The sequence below is a fragment of the Megalobrama amblycephala genome, linkage group LG9 (assembly GCF_018812025.1).
Source record: "Megalobrama amblycephala isolate DHTTF-2021 linkage group LG9, ASM1881202v1, whole genome shotgun sequence".
In the NCBI taxonomy this organism is placed as follows: domain Eukaryota; kingdom Metazoa; phylum Chordata; class Actinopteri; order Cypriniformes; family Xenocyprididae; genus Megalobrama; species Megalobrama amblycephala.
Genome location: NC_063052.1, coordinates 36,781,529 through 36,804,667, shown reverse-complemented (window position 1 = coordinate 36,804,667; position 23,139 = coordinate 36,781,529). Strand labels below are relative to the sequence as shown.

Below are 23,139 nucleotides of genomic sequence, written 5' to 3'. Positions count from 1 at the left end.
TTGGTCTGCTTGCCATACGGCAAGTGAAATGATAACCCTGCTTGGTTTATATCCCATCGTTCACTCTCTTTGCTTTGTTACTTTCTACCATACCAGCTTTCAAAATTAACCTACAAAGCAAAAATATTTGATGCATCTCAGAGAAGCTCGTTTTGCAGTAAAAATGCAGTTTTTTGGGTCGATTTAGTGTGCATTTGGGAACGCATCATACACCAAGCATCTTCCTGAACTTGTGCTGAGAAGTACTTATCAAGAAAAGAAAATCTTTAAGGGCTACCTGTGGTTTTCCATCAAAATAAAAATGTGATGGTTTAACGTTTGAAAATGAAGAAAACAAGATATAAGATATAATAGTATAATTAATTAAATTGTGCAGTCCTAATTTCTAGGTAACATTTCCACCAAAACTTCCTTTTGGAAGTCAACTTAAGGGTTTAAAGTGTTGGAAGTACGGTGCATTTATCTCATCACATAGACCTTTGACCTTTTCCAGTATCCGTACCTTGTTGGCCCGAGGTGTTTTCTCGCACCCTGCTCCTATTCTGCTCTCAACTCTTGTTAAAACCACCGCCGGCGTCTGTTGTTCATGTAGTTTCTATGCTTCTCTTTGTCTTTTCCCCCAGCACGCCATTCGGTTCAGCGTTTCAGGGAAGAGAATGATTAATATGTTTTGTGCTTCAGCAGACACGGGCATGGATTTTTACAAAAACGTCTGCACTATTAAAATACAAAGAGTGGTTTTGTTCTCCCGGATCCATTGGATCGAGCCGCTCTTTAGATTTATCAAATTAGACTCGAGTGAATGTGGGTGGTGTTCTGTTGCACATGCAGCAAGGTAAAGGGGGGGATTTAAGGGCTGTATCCCACCGGGAGCCATTGGTCCCCACACAGACCTCACACCCACGCCGTACCTTCCAGATCAGAGTCAGGCCAATAATTCCTCCCTCTGGCAGGAGTCAAGCAAACGTGTAAGCTATTTGGAGCCGTAAACTCAACGAATGTATTCCTGTGTGTGTTTGAGAGGGGAGAAGCGGCTCAAATCCACTGCCTAGAGCAGAGGATTGCGCCATATCTTAGGTTTTATCATATTTCTCCATTTTATTATTGATTAATTTATATTTCTATACATTTATAGTTATTTTTGCCCTTTGTGACACTTGTATTTATATGTACAGTAGAAATAGGACTGGAAGTGATAGGAAAAAGATGATGCGAGTCCAACAGAAGATTAAAGTGAGCACCAGAGCTCGGTTTTCGGTACGAATACGTGTACCGTTGCAACCCTATGTGTAAAGAGTGCATACACAGTCTTGAACTTTGTCTTTTTTCTTTGATTTTCAAATACTTTTTTGCTACAAACTTCTGGAAAGTTGTAATGTTGCGATCCACCTTGTAGTTGGTTGGTTTGGTTTCGGTGCTTGTAACTCTTAACAAAGGCTTTTTTCAGAATTCTAATGGAAAAAAGAATAATGAATGAGTGAAATACTCCTTGACTGCTTAAAAAGTGGAGTGGACTGGCACTATTCTCAATTGAGCTTAATTTGCACTGAACCCATAATATTCCTTTTAATGTTAGTAACTAGCTACCTGAAGGTAACTCCATCGCCCTCTTTAGTACTCAAATTGGCATTAGCGTAGAATATATTTCTGGCCGTAGTATTGCAAGTTGTCGCAGAATAGACGAAAATGATATCGATCAGCAAACGCGCAGCACTCCTCCGGGCTGTTGTCCAAAAACTCCAGGAAGGATTGAAACGTCTCAGTTGTCTTCTGAGGATGAAGTGTTTTCCAAAGTGTTCTTGTCCGAGGACACAAAGGTCTTCTTTCAGCCCAGCGCGCTCCGCTGAAATCAATAGGCTGATAAAATTGACAGATCGCTGGTAAATTATGTGGAATCTTGGCCTGACACGCCGCTGTCAGCAGGAAATTTCTTTTTAATAGTCTATTTAAGGAGAACCGGGGATGTGTTTTTCTTAGTCAGGGGGGAATGTTGATCCAGAGGGCCGAGGGTGGAGGGTCAGACGGGGAGGAGGCACTTGGGTAAATCGCGTGCCGGTCAGACAGAGCAAACGGGACCCCAGGCTGCGGTCTCTTGCAGGTGTGTGGAGGTGGGGGGTAGGCGTTGGAAAGCTGGCTTTTTTTTTTTTTTTTTCTTCGAGAGAAGCCAAAGTAGCCACCTGTCGTTCCACAGTTTTTAGGACTTCCTTTTCATCCGGTCTTCAGCACAACTCCCAGTTGGGCCAGCATGCATCCTGCCAGAAGACCTGATTGAAACCAACTGCCAGCGGGGGCTGCCTCAGTCTCTGTGAGGACATGAATGGAGATATGGAGAACGCATGCACTGAATGTTTACCTCAGATACAGGAAGGAGATGAGCTAGACTTCATTCGAAAATCCCACGACTGTTCAAAACGTAGTTAGCTGCCTACATCGTACTGACAGCATCGTAAACGAAACATCACAAGTGATTGATTTGGAAAGCTTTATGTAGGCAGCAACCTTGTGATTCACAAAAAAACATATGGTGCTGTACACTAATCACTCTTGAAAATAAAGGTTTTTTTATAGTCATCTATGGCAGGGTTATTATTGTTAACTACAACTGAAACTAAAACATTTTCATTACTTGATATAAAATGAAACCTAAACTTGTTTTTAAGCTAGTTGCCAAGGCAAAACTTATAGTTTTCCTTTCGATTTACTACTGCTTGATTCTGTCATCATTTACTCATGTTCCTTTTTTGTGACACAAAAGGAAATATTTTGAAAATAATTGCCTTTTTTCTTTTTCTTTTTTTTGTAAATTATAAATTTAATTATATTTATATTATGAATTATGCTTATAATCTAGCACCAAAAGAGAAGCTTTTAGGGCTCAAAGTGGTTTTCCACCAAAATAAAAGCTAAATGGATGAAAATTAATAAATGAAGAATCCATAAATATTAAAATATTATATTGAAATTTTACAGTTGTACTTTAAAAAATAAAATTATTATTATTATAAAATACTAGTTTTTTATTTTTATTTTTTTATTTTGTTTATTTTTTTAATAGTATTTTGTAGTCAGATTGATATCACAGTTTTTTTCTTTGGGACAAAGATTTTTTTGAAAAATTGCTTTGTGTTTTTTCCATACACTGAAAGTCAATGGGGTCTAAAGTTGTATGAACCTCAGCATTCTTCAGAAAATCTTTGTGTGTGTGTGTGTGTTATGCAGAAGAAGGAACATCCTACATGATTAAAATGACATGAGGGCATGAGTGACTGATGACAGAATGTTTACTTTTGGTTGAACGGTTCCTTTACAGTAAATGATGCCTCCCTATGTAGACAACACACTAGGTTTTGGAACAGAGCTTGTATCTCTTATTTTAGCAGAGACATTTTTTCCGCATTGTGTTAGAGAGATTTGATGCATGTTTTTGTACAACGAAGGTGGAAAACTAACTAAAGGAAAAAAGAAATATGGCCCGTTACCACCTTCTTGTTCAGCGTCTCTCCTCTGCTTCTGACGTAGATGCCTTCAGTCAGAGTTTCTCTGGGCCTGTCCTCATTTTAAAACCAAAATATGCTTTTGCAACCATACAGGCAAACTGCTCATCATGGCTTGTAGGACAGTGGAAGGAAAAAACACTCACTGGGATGTTTCGTTTAATGATATAAAGGAAAAGTCAAGCGCTTCGTTCTTGTGGCTTTGATTCGATGGCTTTCTCTTCTGTTATACGACCAGAGTCGTCGTGCAGAAAAGCTTCAGGGCCTCATTAGATATTTAATTTTCAATAAATAATGACTTTCTGAATGATGTACCGGATGCTCCAGGTGGGAAACCCATTTGAAACCTACGTTGCCAGAACGCAAACTTTCCACATGCGTCCTCCAAGGTTAAAGCCCCGTGTGCGAAGATCTGCAGATTATTTATTTATCGGTGCGGTGCGGTGTGGTGCAGGATGGTGGTTTTTTTGGGGGATTTTTTCCCCGCAAATAATGAGTGTTTGACCTTTTGATGACCTCTTTTGCGGTTTCACTATTTTAGAAATAATGACAGGATTTATTTTTATGGCCTTTGGTTCTGTATAAGACGTTGGGAAATTAAAAGTGGGCTCTACAGCTGCAGGTCTGTCAGGTGAATCCATTCTTCCGCCCGACAGCATGGCACCGTCCTCGCTGGGTGAAGCGGACAGGACAGGAGCGCTCTGATGCTGAACAGACAAGAATCGGGCTGGACGACGGGCCGTGCAGCTGTCATCTGTTAGCCATCCTCCAGACGGTCTCGCGGGACCCGGGGGAGGCTGGATTATTACCCCCACGTCCAGCCTTTCATGGAAAGAACTGCGTCTGCTCTGGTCATCGGCCTGCTCTGTTTTTAAACTGTTTAGGACGGTAATGAGGGGGACAATGTGTTTTCAGGTTTCATTTGCTGTTGCTTCCAATTTGTGACTTTGACATTGGTGAAACTCTATCTTTTGTTCCTGTTTTGTAAGTCGCTTTGGATAAAAGTGTCTGCTAAATGCATAAATGTATAGTGTAGAGTTTAAATATTCTCATATCAAGTCACATTTATTTATGTAGTGCTTTATACAATACAGATTGTTTCAAAGCAACTTTTGTTATAAAGCAGTTCTACAGAAGACAATAGTGTTATTCAACATTATAAACACTTTGCGTTTTTGAAAAGTTTCACATTCACAATATAAGTGTCATTGTTAACAATTATGAAACTAATTCAGTTCTATAAAACTATAAAGCAGCTCTACAGAAGACAATATTGTCATTATTCACTTCAGTTTAGTTTCAGTATTAATTTAATTCAGTGTCAATGTTGCAAAGTTCATCGATTATGAAACACAATCGATTCAGCTATAAAGCAGCTCTACTGAAAACAATAGTGTCATTATCCAGCTCAAATGTTGTACTTATTCAATAGTTATTCGATGGTACAGTCAAATTGATAATGTTACTGAATAAGTGTCTTTACCCAACTAAGCAAGACAAAGGTGACAGTGGCAAGGAACCAAAACTTAATCAGGTGACCGTAGTGGAGAAAAAACATTCAATGCTGAACAGAGTTCAACATATCATAAACTTGCTTTGCAAAAGTCACCCATTTCATGATATTAAATGATGATATTCTCAGCAGTGACTGTGACTAATTAGTCAATAACTGATCATTTTGTGATTATTTGTACTGGCTCATAATGGTGTCTGTTGAAGAACAGAGTTCATAGTTTCCCTTGTGTCCGTTCCAAAATATACAGACAGTCTCGCCAATGAATAAACAGTTTTGGTTTACATCTTTTTTTTCTGTGAATTGAGTAAATTGTGTAAAATAAGAGTTTATTTCTTGTTCACAGTTCTATGTAATTCACATTTGCTGCCATTAGATATTTCACATCTCAAATTACATGTATATTAAAGGTGCCCTAGAACTTTTTTTCACAAGATGTAATATAAGTCTAAGGTGTCCCCTGAATGTGTCTGTGAAGTTTCAGCTCAAAAAAACCCCATAGATTTTGTTTTTTGATTAATTTTTTTAACTGCCTATTTTGGGGCATCATTAAATATGCACCGATTCAGGCTGTGGCCCCTTTAAATCTTGCGCTCCCTACCTCCTCGCGACTATAAAACAGTGCATAAACAAAGTTCACACAGCTAATATAACCCTCAAATGGATCTTTACCAAATGTTTGTCATGCATGCTGCATGCATGCATCAAATCATGTGAGTAAAGTATTTATTTGGATGTTTACATTGATTCTGAATGAGTTTGAAGCTATGCTCCATGGCTAAAGATAACATTACACACTGTTGGAGAGATTTATAAAGAATGAAGTTGTTTATGAATTATACAGACTGCAAGTGTTTAAAAATGAAAATAACGACAGTCTTGTCTCTGTGAATACAGTAATAAACGATGGTAACTTTAACCACATTTAACAGTACATTAGCAACATGCTAACGAAACATTTAGAAAGACAATTTACAAATATCACTAAAAATATCATGTTATCATGGATCATGTCAGTTATTATTGCTCCATCTGCCATTTTTCACTGTTGTCCTTGCTTGCTTACCTAGTCTGATGATTCAGCTGTGCAGCTCCAGACGTCCAGCACTTGTCTAATGCCTTGAACATGGGCTGGCATATGCAAATATTGGGGTCATACATATTAATGGTCCCGACTGTTACGTAACAGTCGGTGTTATGTTGAGATTCGCCTGTTTTTCGGAGGTCTTTTAAACAAATGAGATTCATATAAGAAGGAGGAAACAATGGTGTTTAGGACTCACTGTATGTCATTTCCATGTACTGAACTCTTGTTATTCAACTATTCCAAGGTAAACTCAATTTTAATTTCTAGGGCACCTTTAAAGTAAAAAAAAAAAATTGGGATATAAATTTTAATCAGAGACATAAGAATTTGTGCATCAAAACCTCTTCTTTTCTGGTAAAAAAAAAATGAACTTGATTTTCAAGTCAACAAATTTGCGACAGCTGCATGTAACGTTTTTGACTAGCCAAACATGTCAGTCTTTGATTAACGTCATTTATTTAAGCCACAAAATAAACTTAATTCTGTAAAATAAGTATAATGAACTATGCAAGCACATTTTATAATCACCCAAAAATCAACATAGTTCACGATCACGCACGTTATCATGTCAGTAAAAAACTCGTTTGGAATATTAGAACTAAAAAAATCGACATACACTCATCGGTATTCATCACTTCACTGAATACTTGCCAGGTAAGAAATAATTATTAACTTATGACCCCTCTGTTTTCAAATCCACATAATTTGAATATCATGACATCGATATCTGTCAAAAAATAATGTGCACAATACATGGAGCATTTACGAGAAGCAGAGGTTCAGGAAGTATATATGCCTTCACTGGAAAAACCCACACTGATGGATGTTTTGACCGAGAAGAGGGAGGAAATGGCGGCCTGAGCGGCTTCAACATGCTGTCTGTCAGAGATGATAATGTGCATAATACATAACGCACAAGTATAAATATGTTCTTCTCTCGCCAAAATTAAATCAGAATGATCAGGGAACTGAGTAGAATACTTCACACTGCATGCTAAAGAGAATAAACGCCGGGTTTTATTCTTGATTAATCTTTTTTTCATAATTTTGTCAATAGATGAACCGTTAAATGAGTGATCTTGAGACGAGTCCCTGTAGTCGTCCAATTTCACTCTCATATGATGTAAGATATGTTATGATATACATTTGTGATATACATGTTATGATATACATTTACATGTATATTATTATTATATTTCAATATATTAAATATTATTATGTATTATATGATATTTTTTAATGTGTATCAGTATTGGGCATGTCGGTTGACCACTGCGACTAGAAATCTACTATTTATTTCAGTTATTTTACCTTCTTTGGTATAATTTTTACACATTTCAGGTAGAACTCAAGTATTGTTCAAGTTTAATATCTTTTCCATATAGGTGGCCATAGTTTGTTTTATTCTTTAGTCCGTCCTCTGCTTGCAGTTTGTAGTCTTTGACATTAAGAGCAATTGAATTTCCACGAGCGACTAGAATGGCTTGTTTTCTTTTTTAGAATCAGTGTATTTTAATGCATTGTCAATGCTGAATACTTCCCTTAGTCGTTGTTATTCTTCTGCATGAGTGTTGATGTCTATAGTAGCTGGATGCGAGGCCTGCGTCAGACACACAGGTAACCGAGTTCATGTGTGTCGATATGGAGCTGTTCTGTGTGCGCTGGTGAGATATGAGGGGATGACAGAATGACAGACCGGGGTGAACAGAGGGGTAAGACTCAGCGGGATGCCGCCCAGTGCTTTTCTTTTCGTCTTGCGTACCTCCACAGCCTCATCAGTAAGGATCACATACCGCTTCATTGACACCAAACTAGTTTGATTTACTTTTAAACTGAAAGCAATCGATAATATAGTTGAAAAACAATCTCCTCTCAGCTCTCCAATTAATGATACTCCAGAGCTCGTGTGTCTCATCGCGAGTTTTTGCGGTTCTTGCGCCAATCGTGGAGAAACTTCTTAACGGCAGATTTATTTATAAATGAAATCCAGATGGGGCGTTTAACAAAAGTTAAATAATTAGCTGTTTTTGCAATGGTCGAAGTGAAATATCATTGAAGCTCAGTATGAAATATCACCCGTGAGCTGCTCTTTTGTGTATATGTATTTTATTTTTTTTTCCTTAAGAAGAAGCTGAATGTTTTAGGCATTAACTACAAAAACAATCACAAGAATGCAATTTTTATAATATTAACATAATGTCAAAAGATTTAAAACTCTCTTCTTTTTTTAGATTAGTTTAACAAAGCAGAGAGTCGGTTTAGTCACCCGAGAGGAGAGATGGAGTGATTTTAGTTTGCCGAGCCGGTTTTGGAAGGTGTAGAAGGTGATATGTGAGTCGAAACTCTCAAGACAAAATTTGTCCGAACTTCCGCTCACCCTTTTTTTTGGCGCTGTCAGGGGTGTACGCTGCCAGGACCGCTGCCAAAAGCTTTACCTGCGAATCCCATCTGCGCCACCACACGGAACAGCTGTCTGTCTGACAGGCCTCACTTCCTGTGCCGTCCACCTCGGTTCGGTCGTCTGTTTCGCCTCACACTTCCTCCTGTCCTCTGACACACAAGATCCAACCAACACCACTAAGAACTGTGGCGTAGTGACTATTATAACAACTTTGCATCATTGTGTTTGATTTTTACATCATTTATTTGGCTGAAATCCAAAGAAATAAGTTAGCCAAGTAAAGCGCCTACTTTAGGACCATGCAATGAACTAAATTAGCATGTAAGCATTGATGTTACTTCGTCTAATACCTATTTAACAACTTCTGCCTTTAAGCAAATCAGCATGACGTAATGTGATTAATATTCATGATCTGATAAGGTTTATATTGTGCTGCTTCTTAGTTCTTCTTAAACACCACAGTGATTATAGACTGTTCTCTATGCCCTTATTCACTGTTCCCTACATTATTTCACTAATATAGTCCACTTGAAGGAGTGAATGAAAACAAGTGAGTGAATTCAGACTGCCACTTTTGCATAGTTTGTGCTTGCTGTTTAATAATGAAACTTGGCAAACTGGCAGCTCCAGTAGAAATGAAAACATTTATCTTGAACTCTGTCATGGACTAGCATGTATAAACTTTAATAAAACAATTTAATAATCAATTAAAAAGGAATTTATACCTGTGTGCTATTACGTTGTACCCACATTGGACCAGCGGTTTGGAAACTGGATGGATTGATTCAGCTGCAGACACAATCTACTGGCACACTCGATAACTATGGTTTTGGACACCAATACAAATGCCTGTCCCCTCAAATAGTGCTATTTAAGGATATAGGGGGCGATTTCGGACACAGCCTAGGAGTTCTCAGCCAATTAAATGTTGGAAGTATAAGACAAAACAAGTATTTAAAACAAAAAATCAAGATGTTTCATTTTAAAGTGTGATTTCTAGACCTGGGAAAGTCATGTAAATTCTTCTTAAACCAACTCTGTAGGCATTTTATAATGAATGCAGCATTTTTCTAGTTGTGCCAAGCTATGTTTTACCCAGTAGAATGAGAGAAAATATTTTATCAGATAGAAATTGTGAGTTAAAAAATATTATTAGAATGATTTATTCTTAAATCATGAAAAACTGAAAATATCATGGGGTATTTGCATGTTGTTTACAATAGAGAGTTCTAGACTGAAAAAAAGTTGAGAACCACTGCTATAGATTATAAACAACTGTTCTTGCCAGTTATAGTTGCTAATATCATATAAAACTGAAGTATCATGTCTTGAGTCTGTGAAATATAAGACGATATAAGTGACTCTAGATGTGTTTGTATTTCTTAACTTTAGGAAGGATAAACTACGTCCAGATTAAAAACAGAAAGAGAATGTGAAATTAAATATTTAGACTTGGAGGACGCGTGATGAGAGATGATCTACAGAGATGACAAAATGAAAGTGTTGATCTTTATCTGGAGGGACTGGTCTTAATTACAGAACTGCTTGATGGCAAAGATATCCAAACATCTTTGACATGTTGAACCATGCTAGAAAGAAACGCAGGTGGTTTTCACTCTGTTTGTTCAGTAATTTTTAATTTAAACAATGAGGAATATATGTAATTTGCCATATTAGACATACAGTATATACTGCATTTATTGAATTTATTGTGTTTTCATAGTCAGGCTAAGTGTCTTTTGTGTTTTTGTCAGAAATAACGTGTCACACGTCCATTTGCATCCATTAATGTCCTTGATAATGTCCTTTAGAGTCCTCTAGAGATTTTTAATATAGCAGGATGTTCCGTCATTGTTTTGCTTGGCAAAGTTGGGCTCTGTATGCTGTGTCTTCTTTGATTGTTTGCAACCTTGTGAATGCTGTCCTCTTCTTTGGATAGTCTTTGGCGAATAGCTTTACCTCAACTCCCTGTGGTCAAAGATAAACATTTGGTGTAGCTTGGTGTGTAAAAGCATGGAAAAGGTGGAAATGGATGAAGTCTGTGGCGGGATGTTCAGCTCTTGCGTAATCAAGTTGCTGCAGTCTGGTCTTTTTCCAGTCATTTTTTTTTTTTTTTTTTTTTTCTCCAATAAAAATGCTCCAGTCCAAAGGCGATTTACAAATAATTAAATATGAATTGATATTTGCATATATACACTATAACATTGCATTGCAGTCAACAGTTTTTGTACACTGGTAATGCTAATGTTTTGTAAATCCATTCACGTTGTGGCTTAACTCCTCAGGGCTGATTTCCTCTCTCTGTCTTTGCTCTGCAATGGAAGAAAACAATCCATTAGTAACGAATGTCAGGTCAAAAACGTTTTGTTCTCATTGTTAAATTAATATATATTTTATATTTATATATAAATATATAAATATTTATTTTTTTAAGAAATATTTATATATATTTGCAGGTAAGATATATATGTGTATATATGTGTGTGTGCATATATATATATATATATATATATATATATATATATATATATATATATATATATATATATATATATATATATATATATATATATATATGTATGTATGTATGTATGTATGTATGTATGTATGTATGTATGTTTAGGTCAATTATTTATCTAAAAATTTGTGTATGCTTAATATTCATTTTCAGTTTTTCGGTTGTTGGCTCTTGAGGGTTCATGTCATCATTCTCCCTGTGGGCCGGTGGTTTGGCATTAACGCGCCTGCTGTTTTTCTCCTATCACCTTTCCGTTTGCGGTAGCACGCGCACACACACCTGGCTCACATTTCCCAGTTTGCTTTGCTTAGAACAGGAGCAGATGGAATGCCATCGTTCCTGCGGCCCCCATCTGATGTAGGCGGAGTTTCTAGTCAAAACACTCAACCTTAACTGATGAAGTCAGACAGAATCCCATTTGAAAATAACCCTGACCTCTCAACGTTTTCCTTTCTTTCTTTCCTCCTCTTTTTTTTTTTTTTTTTTTTTTTTTGCTCCCTTTTTTTTTTTTTCACCAGCCCCTCCTTTAAGTTCAGTGCCACTTTAAAGTCACCAGCGCTCTGACTCCAGGGATCACTTACGGCTAAACTAATAGGATTTTGCCTACATTTGCTTTTCATATCCTGTCTAACACGCCATAAAGAAATTATTATTGCTGGAGCTTACGTCCAAATGCCCAGATTGATCGTTCGCTCCCCTTGGTCTGAAGTCCTTTATAAACACATTATTTCCAAGTACTTTGAGGCAGGAAACAAATCACGGCAAATTCTCAAATATCTTCATATCAATATATTGGTGTTCACCCATTTTTTTTTTTTTTTTCCCTTCAAGCGTCTACGGGGCTCTTAACACAAATATTTGGTTTCACCTTAGGTTGACGGGCAACGTTGACAGCTTGCTAAAGATCACAATGAGATGGTGTGTGTGCATGCATGTGTTTAGACGTGTAATTCTAGCCTCTCAGTGGTGACAGGACCAGGTAGATTATTAAAACCAGTCTTCTGTTTGAGCTAATCCCAATATATGAGTTTTGCGCCCTTTGAATGCACCATTTACATGCTTTTGATTGTTTTTATAGTGTTCGGGAGTATTTGCACAGACCTTTTTGCTGCTGCCCACAAGCGAAAACACTAGTTTCCCTTCGTTTATGGGTATGAAGCGTACCGCCCCACCTGTGGTAAAGGATGACCCATTTCCAGCCCAACTTTAATTCATGTGGCTTCACTTTCCAGAAGGTATTGAAGTATTCACATTTGGCAGTTTTATAAGATCCCGCTTTTGGCCAAATCTTTCAGGATTCATTCGAATAAAACGGCAGTTTACGGAGGAAAAAATGTTGGCTCTTTAGTGTGCGCTGCTAATACTTCTAATAATTTCATATTGTGTCAAATGTTCAGGCTCCCGTTAGAGTGAAGGCATCTAAACTCTTCCATATGCTCGTAATGAGAGAAGTCTTGATAATTATCCAGAAAATATTACCCATGTTACTTCTTATTGGGTTACCATCTCAGCAGATGCCATAACTGCGAGGAAGCTGTCCCACCTACCCCAAAAAAGTCATTTTCTGAGTAGTAGAACAGTCTGGTTATGCAATCTATCCAAACCTATGTCCTCACCTTCAACAAACCAAATATCTGCCACTAAAGACTAGTGTGGTTTAGCCAAATGGGCTAGATGTAGTATCAAAAGAACTCAAAAATGGTACATTTCTGGTACAGCCCTGTGCGTGGAGTGATGTTGAAAATACTAGTTACTGCGTGAGTGAGTGTGTGCATGTGCAAATATTGAGACGCGGTCCAAGATGAAAATAAATGCAGATAAAAATGCCAGATGAATCAAAACCTGGAAAATGTTTAGGGTAAAATCTATCATTTTTATATAGACACAAATCTGTTTGAGTCTTGAACGTCTTAGCAGGCAAAAGTAGCAGTTTTCTGCTGTACGACTGTCTGCGTTTGATTTAAAAGTCAGTTTCACCCGTCCGCTGGAGAATCTCGACGCAGCTGTCTGTTCTGTGTCAGCTTACAGACGCCTAACTTTGGCGAAAACCCTAACATTTGAATTCAGTTATACCTCTACGTCTTTCCCCTGGTGTGTGTGTGTTCCTTATTTCGTCTTTCTCTTTCTTTAGAAACAATAAAGCCGTGCGTCTTGGCTGAGTGATACTTTCACGGCGTAATGAGCACTAAGTAGGGGTAAAAGAGACGAGTGCGGTTTTGGAGCACACAAACCCACTTCTGAAAGTGCACTACAAAGGCAAGGCCCAGTCTGTTTCAAATATCTGCCTGCCACTGGAATCCCGAAGACATGGGCGTATTTCTCGATTGGACTTATAAAGATCTATCATTTCGTTTTGTACGGATTAAGGTTATTGCCTGAAATGGGAGTGTTGGCCTTTGGCCTGTTGTTGTCCATAACCGTGTGGTTTCTATGGGATTTTCAACAACAGTTTAACCACAAACAGTTTAGCAAGTAAAAGGACCGGCTATGTTGTGTACATTTGTGTCAGTCTCTTTATATACTGTGTGGTTTGTACAATATCAAACATTTAAGAATTAGATGCGGATACTTAAAGATGCTCATTGAGTTGCTAATTTGTGGTTGACTGATTTCTAGAGAGCAACAGTGGCCAATGTCCAATATATTGCCAGTATTTATTTAGCCAATTTAGCTGTCTGACTACATGAATTGGACACGCAGGCTTGTTTATTTAAGTTGATACTTTAGTAAAACTGAGAGAATTTTGTTGCACGAAATGATCAATTAGCAGTCCAATTAAATCAGTTTTGGCTAATATTAATTGCTTCGTTTTGGCTAATATCAATTGCTTCATCAGAACTGCTTATTAGTTTTTAGGGATTCACGGGCACTTTCTTCTTCACATTTATTAGTTAAATTGTTTTTCTTGCTACAAGATAAATCCATCTAAATCTTAATTTTAATGATCTTAATGCTCTCAGCTCGAATTAATGTGCAAAGACCACTGTTTCCCTTTCAGAAATCTGTAAAAATCCTTTTCCGAAAGATTTATGAAGGTTCAAGCAGGTTGCGTGTCGTGCTTGACAAGGATATTAATTGGGCAACAAGGAAGAGACTAAGAACAACACAGGATGTGTGAGTGAAACTCAGAGGTTGGTGCACGGCTACTTGGGGGAAAATACCCCGCAGCAGATGTTCCCTAGATTCTCGTGGACTGATATATAGATCACGGACCATTTACATTTGCATATTTATGCCTCCCACTTGCTCATTTGTCATAAATGGCCCAAACTAGGTTCGTTGTAATTCACCCGCGCGGTGCCGAGTATCCACTGTGGAATCGATTGCTGCTATTGTTGCTATTCTTTTATTGTTTATTTCCTTCGCTACAGACTTTACTTTAAAAGATCCAGAAAAAGAAAATTTAACTCAATGGCTTCTGGAAGCACTTCAGGTTTTTGAGGATTAAACACACGTTGCGGTGGTGAGATACCCTGACCAAAAATGCTCTTGTGTCATGGCGGAGTGTAATTGTCTTGAGCGTGTGTTATATTTCAACTTCTGACAGTTCTTCGCCATGCAAGTTTAAATTACAGTTTTCCCCCTGTTTTTGGTTTGGTGTCATTGTATTCCTCACAGCCAGAGTGTGATTTACGGTTTTATTTTTAATGTGCTGCGGTGCTGGCTCCACGGGCCAAGGTCAGTGCAGTCACGCTCGCCGGGGAAAGAGATGGATGATGTGTTTGTATATTACCTGACAGTCTCTTTGTTGATTGGATATTTTCCATTGGGGTACATTTAATCCGATCTTTCACTGCATCTGTCTATGAGGTCATGGTAGCAGCGCACTCTGTAACAGAGATATCGCCCTTGATGGAAAAGGACAAGTGGATGAAGTCATAACTCAGCTTCAGAGTGCCGAGGACGGTTTTCACTGTCAAAACGTTATCTTGGGGAGGCTGGAATTACGACGCAGATTCGCTAAAAGATGTAGTTGTAGGAACGTTCATGACAGACTGTTTAAAACCACTAGTTGCTCATGCTTCGGAAAACATGTACCAAATTATACCTTATCAGCTTTCTGTAGTCTTAAAAGTTTTTGCAGTGCCAGTTCTAGAAGTAAGGAGTATGATTTGTGTATTATAACTGCTTTGTTGTGGTTAAAAGTTAGATTCACAAAAATACTTTGTAGAAAGAAAAAAACCCCTTGCAACTACTTGGCCTAAAAAGCATTTTTGTGGGGCTGTCAAAAGTTTATTTACCTTGGTACTCTTGTTAGTTAAACAGCCTTTATTCTCTAACATTGGACATTAAGGATTATCTCAACTGTATCCTGACTAACCTTGCCTTGAGTCATTGCCCTCGGTGACCTTACTAGCAGAGAATAAATCAGACCCGCTCTTGTCCCTCCCTGAGGTTCAGCTGTATTTCACACCTCTGTCAGTATTTCTTCAGCTTGTTTGTGGACTTGAACAAGTCCAGATCATTGCACAACCTTAACGGAGAACACCTGCATGCTTCTTACTCACCAGTTTCCTCTGGTTGCTGAGGCAAAACGTGCAGATCTGTTTGGGCTGCGAGTTCTCCGAGTCCCTGCTGGGTGAGCCGTGGTGGTGGTAGTAGTTTGAGGTTGAGGGCCCTCCGCTGTGGCACGGCTGGCCGTCCCCGCAAGCTTCACCCACCAGGAGAACGTTTCCCAGGTGAGATATGTAACTGGATGCCAACCGTAAGGTCTCGATCTTTGACAGCTTCCGGTCGGCGGGCTCTGTGGGAATGAGAGTCCTCAATGCGGTGAAGGCTGTATTGACGCTGTTGGTGCGGTCCCGCTCCCGTGCGTTGGCTGCGTTGCGTTGACGTCCCTCTGGCAACGGACCAATTATGTTGGTGGAATTGGGTGGCGTCGGAATCAGCCGTCCGCCACCACTTACTCCAGGTTTTCTCTTTCTTCCAACTTTAACTTCATACCCAGAGGCATCCAAGCGAAATGAGCGGTCGTCTGAGCCCGAGCTCTCGCTGCCGTTTTCATCGTCCTCCGACATCATTGAGATCTCCGAGTACAGGTATCGGCTGGGAGCCGGTCGCACCATCGCGAAAGACATTGTCAGCAGGTGCTGAGACTTCCAAACCTCTCCACGGTAATCTTGAATGTTTCTTGCAAGACTCTAGAGTTCGTAATGCATGAGGCTCTCAGCTTTGGAACCCTCTCCGGATAGTCCTCTGGTACAGTTGCGCTCTGGTATTACATTGCTATGCCACTACAGACCCTTTGAATCGAGTTCTTCTTCACAGTCAGACTTGGAGAATTGATCCTGAAGGGTTGAACTTGCTGTTTGTACTCACTCACATCCCATCAGCACTTCTCTACATGAGCTGAAATCAGCGTCTTGCTTCCTCAAACACACATGCACACTCCTTCTCCGGCTCTCTGTCCCTGTGCAGTGCTGGCTCTCCCCCCTGAACAGAGACCCACGTGTGGTTTCACTGAGTGTTTCAGTATGGTTGTGCTTTATAGGTTGTGGGAGTGTCTGGTATGATTCCTCCCTCTCCCTCTCTCCCTCTCTCTCTCTCCCTCTGTCCATCCTTCTCTTTTACTGCTTATGCAAATATCCCAGCTGGCGGCTCAGGCAGGGAGCAAAGTGGTTCTATACAGCTATCAACATCAGTTTTTTTTTTAACTCCCAGTTAATAATGGCCTTTCTTTTTTTCCTGCTTGCTAGCTTTAGTGGTTTGAAATCATTCTTCCTGGCTTTCATTCTCTTTTGCTTTCTTCCTATCTAACTTCTTTCTTTCTTTCCCTCTTTCTTTCTTTCTTTCTTTCTTTCTTTCTTTCTTTCTTTCTTTCTGAGATCGTTTCATTTTTCTCTTTTCCTTTTGTTTTTATTTATCTTGCTTTGTTTCTTTCTTCATTCCTTTTTCTGTCTTGCCTTCTTATTTGCTTGCTAGCTTTCCTTTGACACCTTCTATCTTTATTTTTCCCCTCACTTCTTTCTTCCACACTTCATTTACAGTTATACTGCATCCTAGAGGGACTCTCACACTCTAGGGCTTCCCACTGGAGATCTATAAAGTGTGGGTCATTCTTTTACCCGTTCTTCCTCCTCCCCTTGAACTCTCTAGCCATCAACTTACCTCAGTGGTGGTTTTACAGGGACCAGTGTGTCAGAGTAGGACCTTACCAGGGCCAGTCTTTTGCGATGAGTGTGCACTTCCATGGTTTTTATTTCCTATCTGAGTCAGTGACTGTCCAGTAGCTTGATGGACCATGTTGTCCATGAAGATGAGTTGGTTGTCTCACACTTTTAACACATTGTCGTTTTGTCTGGCTGGACCGGTTTAGTCACGGGAGGGAAATAGCAACATAACATCATCCAGCGGGGCCATAACTCAGATTGTAGCACCTGTTCCTCTCTCAGACATTACCAGTAATCAGTTTATGATGAAATGAAGATAAGCCCTCTGAGAAATGGATTTTAGTCATGTTGTTTTTGAGGAAAGGATATATTGGAGGATAATGTTGAGGAAAGTTATATGGCCTTGCCTTTTGTTTGAAAAAGTTGTCTGAACCTGTTATATGTTCTGTTATGGTTTTGTTACTTTATAGCCAGTAGTCATTAAAAAAAATTCCCAAAACATTATTGAAATGTTCAAATATTGACTTGATTTTACTATCCTTATGGGTTTCATTGAAGGACAATCACACAAGAACACCATGCTAGTTCTCCCAGAAAAGAAAAGAAAGTGCTTGGTTTAGACAAGTTGTGTTCATGTAGGGAAAGCAGGTCGTTTCTCATCCTAATGTGAATAAAAGAGGCACAAGGTAAAAAATGAAATGCATTTCTGTACGACGCAATCATTTGATGGATTTTAAGGGCACTCCTTGATGTCATTATAATTTCAACTCCTATTTACCCTCTGGAAAATATGAAGATATGAATGGCGGCTTGACATTTTCCCCCGTTCATTTTCTCTAGATTTCATATTTTTGACATTAGCTCAAGCGGACATTAGTCTGGCGGTGTAATGATGTGGCTTTCGTACCATTTCTTTGCAAATGACGGCTTGAGATGGAGATGATGAAAAAGACGTTTTGAGGACGTGGTAAATCCATATTAATGCCGTCTCGTGTTTAGTCTCTTTGAACCGCAGCCTCATTAATAAGCGATGCGAGTTAAAGGCCAGACAGGATATCTGATTTCCGGCGTTTGCTCGTGGTCAAAACCACAAGAGAGGCGGATCCTCTCAAAAGCTCGTTTCTGTACTTTTAGGTCTCATTTTTGGGACGTATTAATGCGTTATTTATTATGAATAGTAGTGATACCTACATTTCAAGCTAGACTATACACACTTTTCCATTTTAAGCAGAATTTATTCCCCGAACGGCCATTTGAAACCCATCGTCATGAAGAACAGGAACGTAACACTTAACACCTGAAACTTGCTTTCTCTTTAAATTTAAGATGGAAAACGTTCCCAGTCTGTAGGGGCACATGGAGCCTTTGTGTTTCATGTTTTCATTAATGAAAACGGTTTTGTTAATGGCTGCTGCGAGTGAAGAGATTTATATTCCTTTGAGTGGGAGAGCACTCTTTAATTTTATTCTTGTAAAAGAGAATTTTGACCTGGTTTAACTAGCAGCAGTAAATCACTAGTTGAGTTTTTAACACGATTGTATTGAAATAATGTTTTCCGCATGTCGAAACATGTACGATTATCCTGTTCCGAATGGACTTTTCCTCTTCTTTTTTAGGGCAATTGGAATAAAAACTTAAAGATGTTTTTTCCTTTCTTGAAACCAATTTTGAAGTAGAATGGCTTTACCAGTCACTAGTCAGACGTATTCTCTCCCCAGACTGAAAAGTATCAGTTGCACGTCTGCAAAGATTGTGTCTTCGTTAAGAGGTGAGCAAGCGCTTCACTATGAAAGCATCACCATTTTGGAGTCTCAGATGTTATGCTTGTGCTTGCTTCTGATGCAAACGAATCGTTGGTTTTAATCCGTTCATTTAGTTCAAACCCATTTGCATGGTATTTATAAATTGCTTCTAAGAAATTTGTTTAGGAGTCAAACTGTGAAGTGAGTGATATATTGGAAATATAACACAATACAACTATATGAAAATGAAGTGATTGTGATTGATTGTTTTATCATTGAAATATACCATCTAAATGATTAGATATATTCCTCAGGTGCTAATATTGTAAAGCGGTGCCAATATAATCATATTGCGATATCTTCGTTTTTGCTTTGCACCTGATGACAAGGGTTTTTAGGCTTGTATTTAGCAGGAAAAAAGTGCATTTGTCATTGTTTGCAATAGAGAAAGATGCTCATTGCATGAAATATGAATGTATTTTAGTGTCACAGTCAAAACTGCAATGACATAGCGATATTTCTTTCCCCAGCTGCGACCTTTCAGTCATTAAAGGAAAACCTCACCATGGCAGTCCGTATATCCCGGGACGAGTCATTACAGGAACCGGGTCATAACGTGACGACATTCATTAGGGTCGAGCGAGACCGCAGCAGAGATGGAATGTCTCGCTACCTCATAAAGATCGACCTCTGGGGTAACGAATGACAACGCTCGTTATCTCGCCGTCACGCGGGGCCCGGCATGCTTTAAGACGAGGAACGGCATCCCATCTGACTGCCATTAGCTCCCACTGACCTCCTCTGGCGCTCTGCGACATCTAATCCAGCCCCCCCGTCTGGAGAAAAACGCTTTCTGGGCTCCGCTCCTCTCAGGCTGCAGAGTTTTTGGTGTTTGGTTAAACACCCAAGGTGCACCAAACTGCGATGGGCCGCTCGGATCTGTAAGCTTGTGGGCGGATTTGTCTGGATGGGTTCACGTCCTGGAAAAGAGCCCCTGTATCGCTTTCAGACCAGCACAGGCCGCTTAATCTAAGACAGACGTGATCCGGCTCACGAAACTGCTGAGGTCACCGCGGCAATAACTTCAGTTAATTTATTCAAAAGAGAAGGCGGGGTTATGTGAAGGGGAAAAAAAAAACTAAAAGCAATTAGACCAGCCGAGGCCTTTGTAGTAATGTTGAAATTGCTCTTATTGTGACTTTTCCGTTGTTAAAGCGCTCCTGCCCTGTTCTTTTTTATGACGTGTTTTCTCTTGGGTACATTTACAGTGCGTAAAGCATATAAACAGGCCGAAACTACAGAGACTGAGTTTGTTTCTTCCATTGTAATATGAAGGCCGGAAGACCTAATTGAGAGCAGTCCATCCACATGTGCATTTTATACACGTCCACCGACTCAAAGTTTCTGGACTAAGCTATATTTGTCAAGACCTGCTGTATTTTGCTTTTAACCAGATTTGTGACCTGTCTAGTGGCAAGAGTAAAATCAATGTGAATTGGCTTTGTAATCCATCTTAATTCTGTGTTTTGACCCATTTCTGAGTGAGGAAAAAAAAAACTGATTGGATGGTTGAAAGTGGGCATCACGTAGCAGAATGCAGTCCAAACTTTTACGGACTTTGGGACCAAAAGAAACCCCTAACTCTTTCTCTGTACAGTGCACTAATGAATTTTTACACGTTTTTTAGTTCATTTTTCATTTTGAATGAGTGTTTGTACTTCATCAGTTGTTCCACATCATTTTCTGTTTTTATTTTCGAGGGTGCTTGCTTTTATTGACGATTTAATATGCTCTTTTTACAACTCAAAATGAAGTGAGCAGCAAATGTGAAAAGTGCTGCGTTTTTGGAGAGCTCTTTGGGCCTCGCTCACTTTCTCATATTCCTTACGCAGGACGCTTGGGTTTGGGTATTATTCCATGATCATTTTCCAATTTTGATTTTTCCAGCGAGCTGTTAGCGGTGGATGTTAGCGGCATCCTAATGGCCTGCACGCAGCTGCCACTCACCCACATTCACGCGCACAGGGATGCGGTGCTCTAACACGTCTGCACGCATTCCTGCTGCAGACGCATGGCCCTGTTTGGATGGACCTCATGGAAAGTGTGGAGGTGGCAGCGTTCCACTGCGGAGTTTGAGTTTACTGGGATTATAAATGATCCCATTAGAGGGAAATGCAAACCTGCATTTGTGGGGAGGAGACGCAGGCTGCTCCGTCTGCAAATGGCTTGTCGCTCAGTGGCCCGTGCCGAGCGGGTAAGCCGTGGAACCGCTTCCATAAATCCCGATCTTAAGCAGTTCTCCTTCCCAATGCCGTGCCTGCCCATCGAGAATGAGCGTCTCCCTGCATTTAACGCTCTCCGTCAAATCAACACTGCCACTGGAAAATATTCAGTGCCAGCATGAATTCATAAATCAAGTTACTTAATGCACCTTAAACGCATTATTGAATTTGAAAACGCCACTTTTTCAATTTCAAGCTAGGTTTTCTAAATTGCCCCTGGAGAACCTTACAGATTAATTGATGTTATAAATGCACCAGTTTTGACACTGGAGAGCAAAGCAAACAGCAGAAATTTTCAGATGTTTCACCACCGAGACCCTGCTGATTTGCAAAGGAGAGTCATATCTGTACATAAAAGAAGTAAAATGCTCTTTTTTACATTTCTGTTTATTGGATTCCCCTGAGCAGATTAGTGTCCACGTGCTCACCAAACTCTTTACATCTTTATATCTCTAAGTGTGTTGCAATAATGCAACAACAACAAAGCTGGAGAATCTCACGCAGCCAAAATGAGGATTGTCAGTAACAGTTCTCAGCCTTACATTGTTCAAACTGGAGTCGACACTGATGGAGAGACTCAGGAAGAAGTTACAACTTTTAGAATGAAACTGGACGTTTCTGATGGTTAGCGGATAAATTTATGTAGTTGCTGTGGAGTTGATTCAACTCATCCACTAGCATGTGCCGTCATGTTAATCTTTTGGACAAATCCACTATTGAATTGACCCTCGTTTGTGAAGCCGTCTGCTGTAAAATGACGGCATATAATGGCAAATAGTGTTCTGTGCTCATCTGTGCAGCCAACAACAGAACAGTTAGCCAGAACATTTGCCATGGCGTTAGAACTGGTACACCGTTGTCGCTTGCGAAAACAAAATGGCGGTACCGTGGATGGAAACGTGCAGATTAAGGGGCGGCAATATTATAATTAGATCCCCTTCCTACGAGGAGTGAAATCTGAGCAGCTCGTTTTGTCACATGCTTGCAGAGAAAGTCTTACCAAAACAAAGTTACTGGGTTGTCCTTTTTCTCCTTTTCTGGGTTGGTAGATGCACCGGAGACCCAATTCTAGCACTTTAACATGGAAAAAGTCTGATTTTCATTATATGTCCCCTTTAAAGGTATTGCAACCCATTAATGCTGCTGTCTGTCATTTTTTTATGTTTTGTCACCAGTTGCATGAATTTGGAGCAGGACTATTTGTTGTTTTTGACTCCTAATAGCAGAAAATGGTTTGAAACGATCATAATTGTTGCAGTTTGGTGCCGCTAATGGTGCAGAAATTACACAGTTCATCTGTTATCATCAGTGGTGATCATGCAATACTTTAGTGCCACGTTAAAATCAAATTTGCAATTTCTGCTTTCGGGTATGAAATCGTAAAGTTTGAGAATTATCTCATAGAAATCCATACTTTTTCTTTTGAGGTTTTTCCGAATCTTCTCCTTGTTTTTCAGGATTGTGTCAGTTAGTGTTGGTGGTCTGTCAGTCTCTTAGTAAAAACAAGGGGCTCGTCATCCGTTCAGACTTTCACTGCCATCGATCTGACAAACGTGATTTTGGTGGGAGACGTACAGGTGCTATATCACCCGAGATCGGCCTGGTCAACCAGACACATCCATAAACGTCTGAAATATCAAACACACTTTCCTAATAGACCCTCTCTGCATGTACAGGGACCAGGGACTCTGACCGCAAACCCTGCAGTCGATACGCCACATCCGAAACCCACCTTCAGCTGTTTAAGGCATTATCAGAGTCTGGATCTAATATATATGTTTTTAATAACCGTCCCTTTTAACGTGTTGATTCACTCTGGCTGTTTACTTTCACTAGCCATCATGGGAAAACCTTGCTGCCACTGTATCAGTAATTTCGGAGTCATCGCTGTGCTGTAAATGTGCTGTTTGTTAGGTATCCGTCGACAGGAACATTTTTAGATGGCGACATGACGTTTTGACTTTCGCCGTGTCGGCCTATCTGAGCGTCTCC

At 39.6% G+C, this 23,139-nt stretch overlaps 2 protein-coding genes across 2 annotated transcripts in view; one reads left to right on the top strand and one right to left on the bottom strand.

Annotated features, from left to right (window-relative positions):
• bop1 (BOP1 ribosomal biogenesis factor) overlaps positions 1-23,139 on the top strand; it is an 84,742-nt gene that overhangs the window by 22,925 nt on the left and 38,678 nt on the right. The window lies entirely within an intron of this gene.
• On the bottom strand, positions 10,116-16,501 carry scxa (scleraxis bHLH transcription factor a). The gene is made up of 2 exons (XM_048203713.1): positions 15,522-16,501; positions 10,116-10,807 (listed from the first exon to the last, which is right to left on the bottom strand). The coding sequence occupies exons 1-2, from the start codon at positions 16,089-16,091 to the stop codon at positions 10,769-10,771; spliced, it is 609 nt and encodes a 202-aa protein (XP_048059670.1). The 5' UTR covers positions 16,092-16,501; the 3' UTR covers positions 10,116-10,768.

Coding starts and splice junctions, on each gene's coding strand:
- scxa (XM_048203713.1), bottom strand. CDS start 16,091: ATGTCTTTCGCGATGGTGCGACCGGCTCCCAGCCGATACCTGTACTCG. Junction 10,808..15,521: donor TCAGCAACCAGAGGAAACTG/GTGAGTAAGAAG, acceptor CTTCCATTGCAG/AGCAAAGACAGAGAGAGGAA.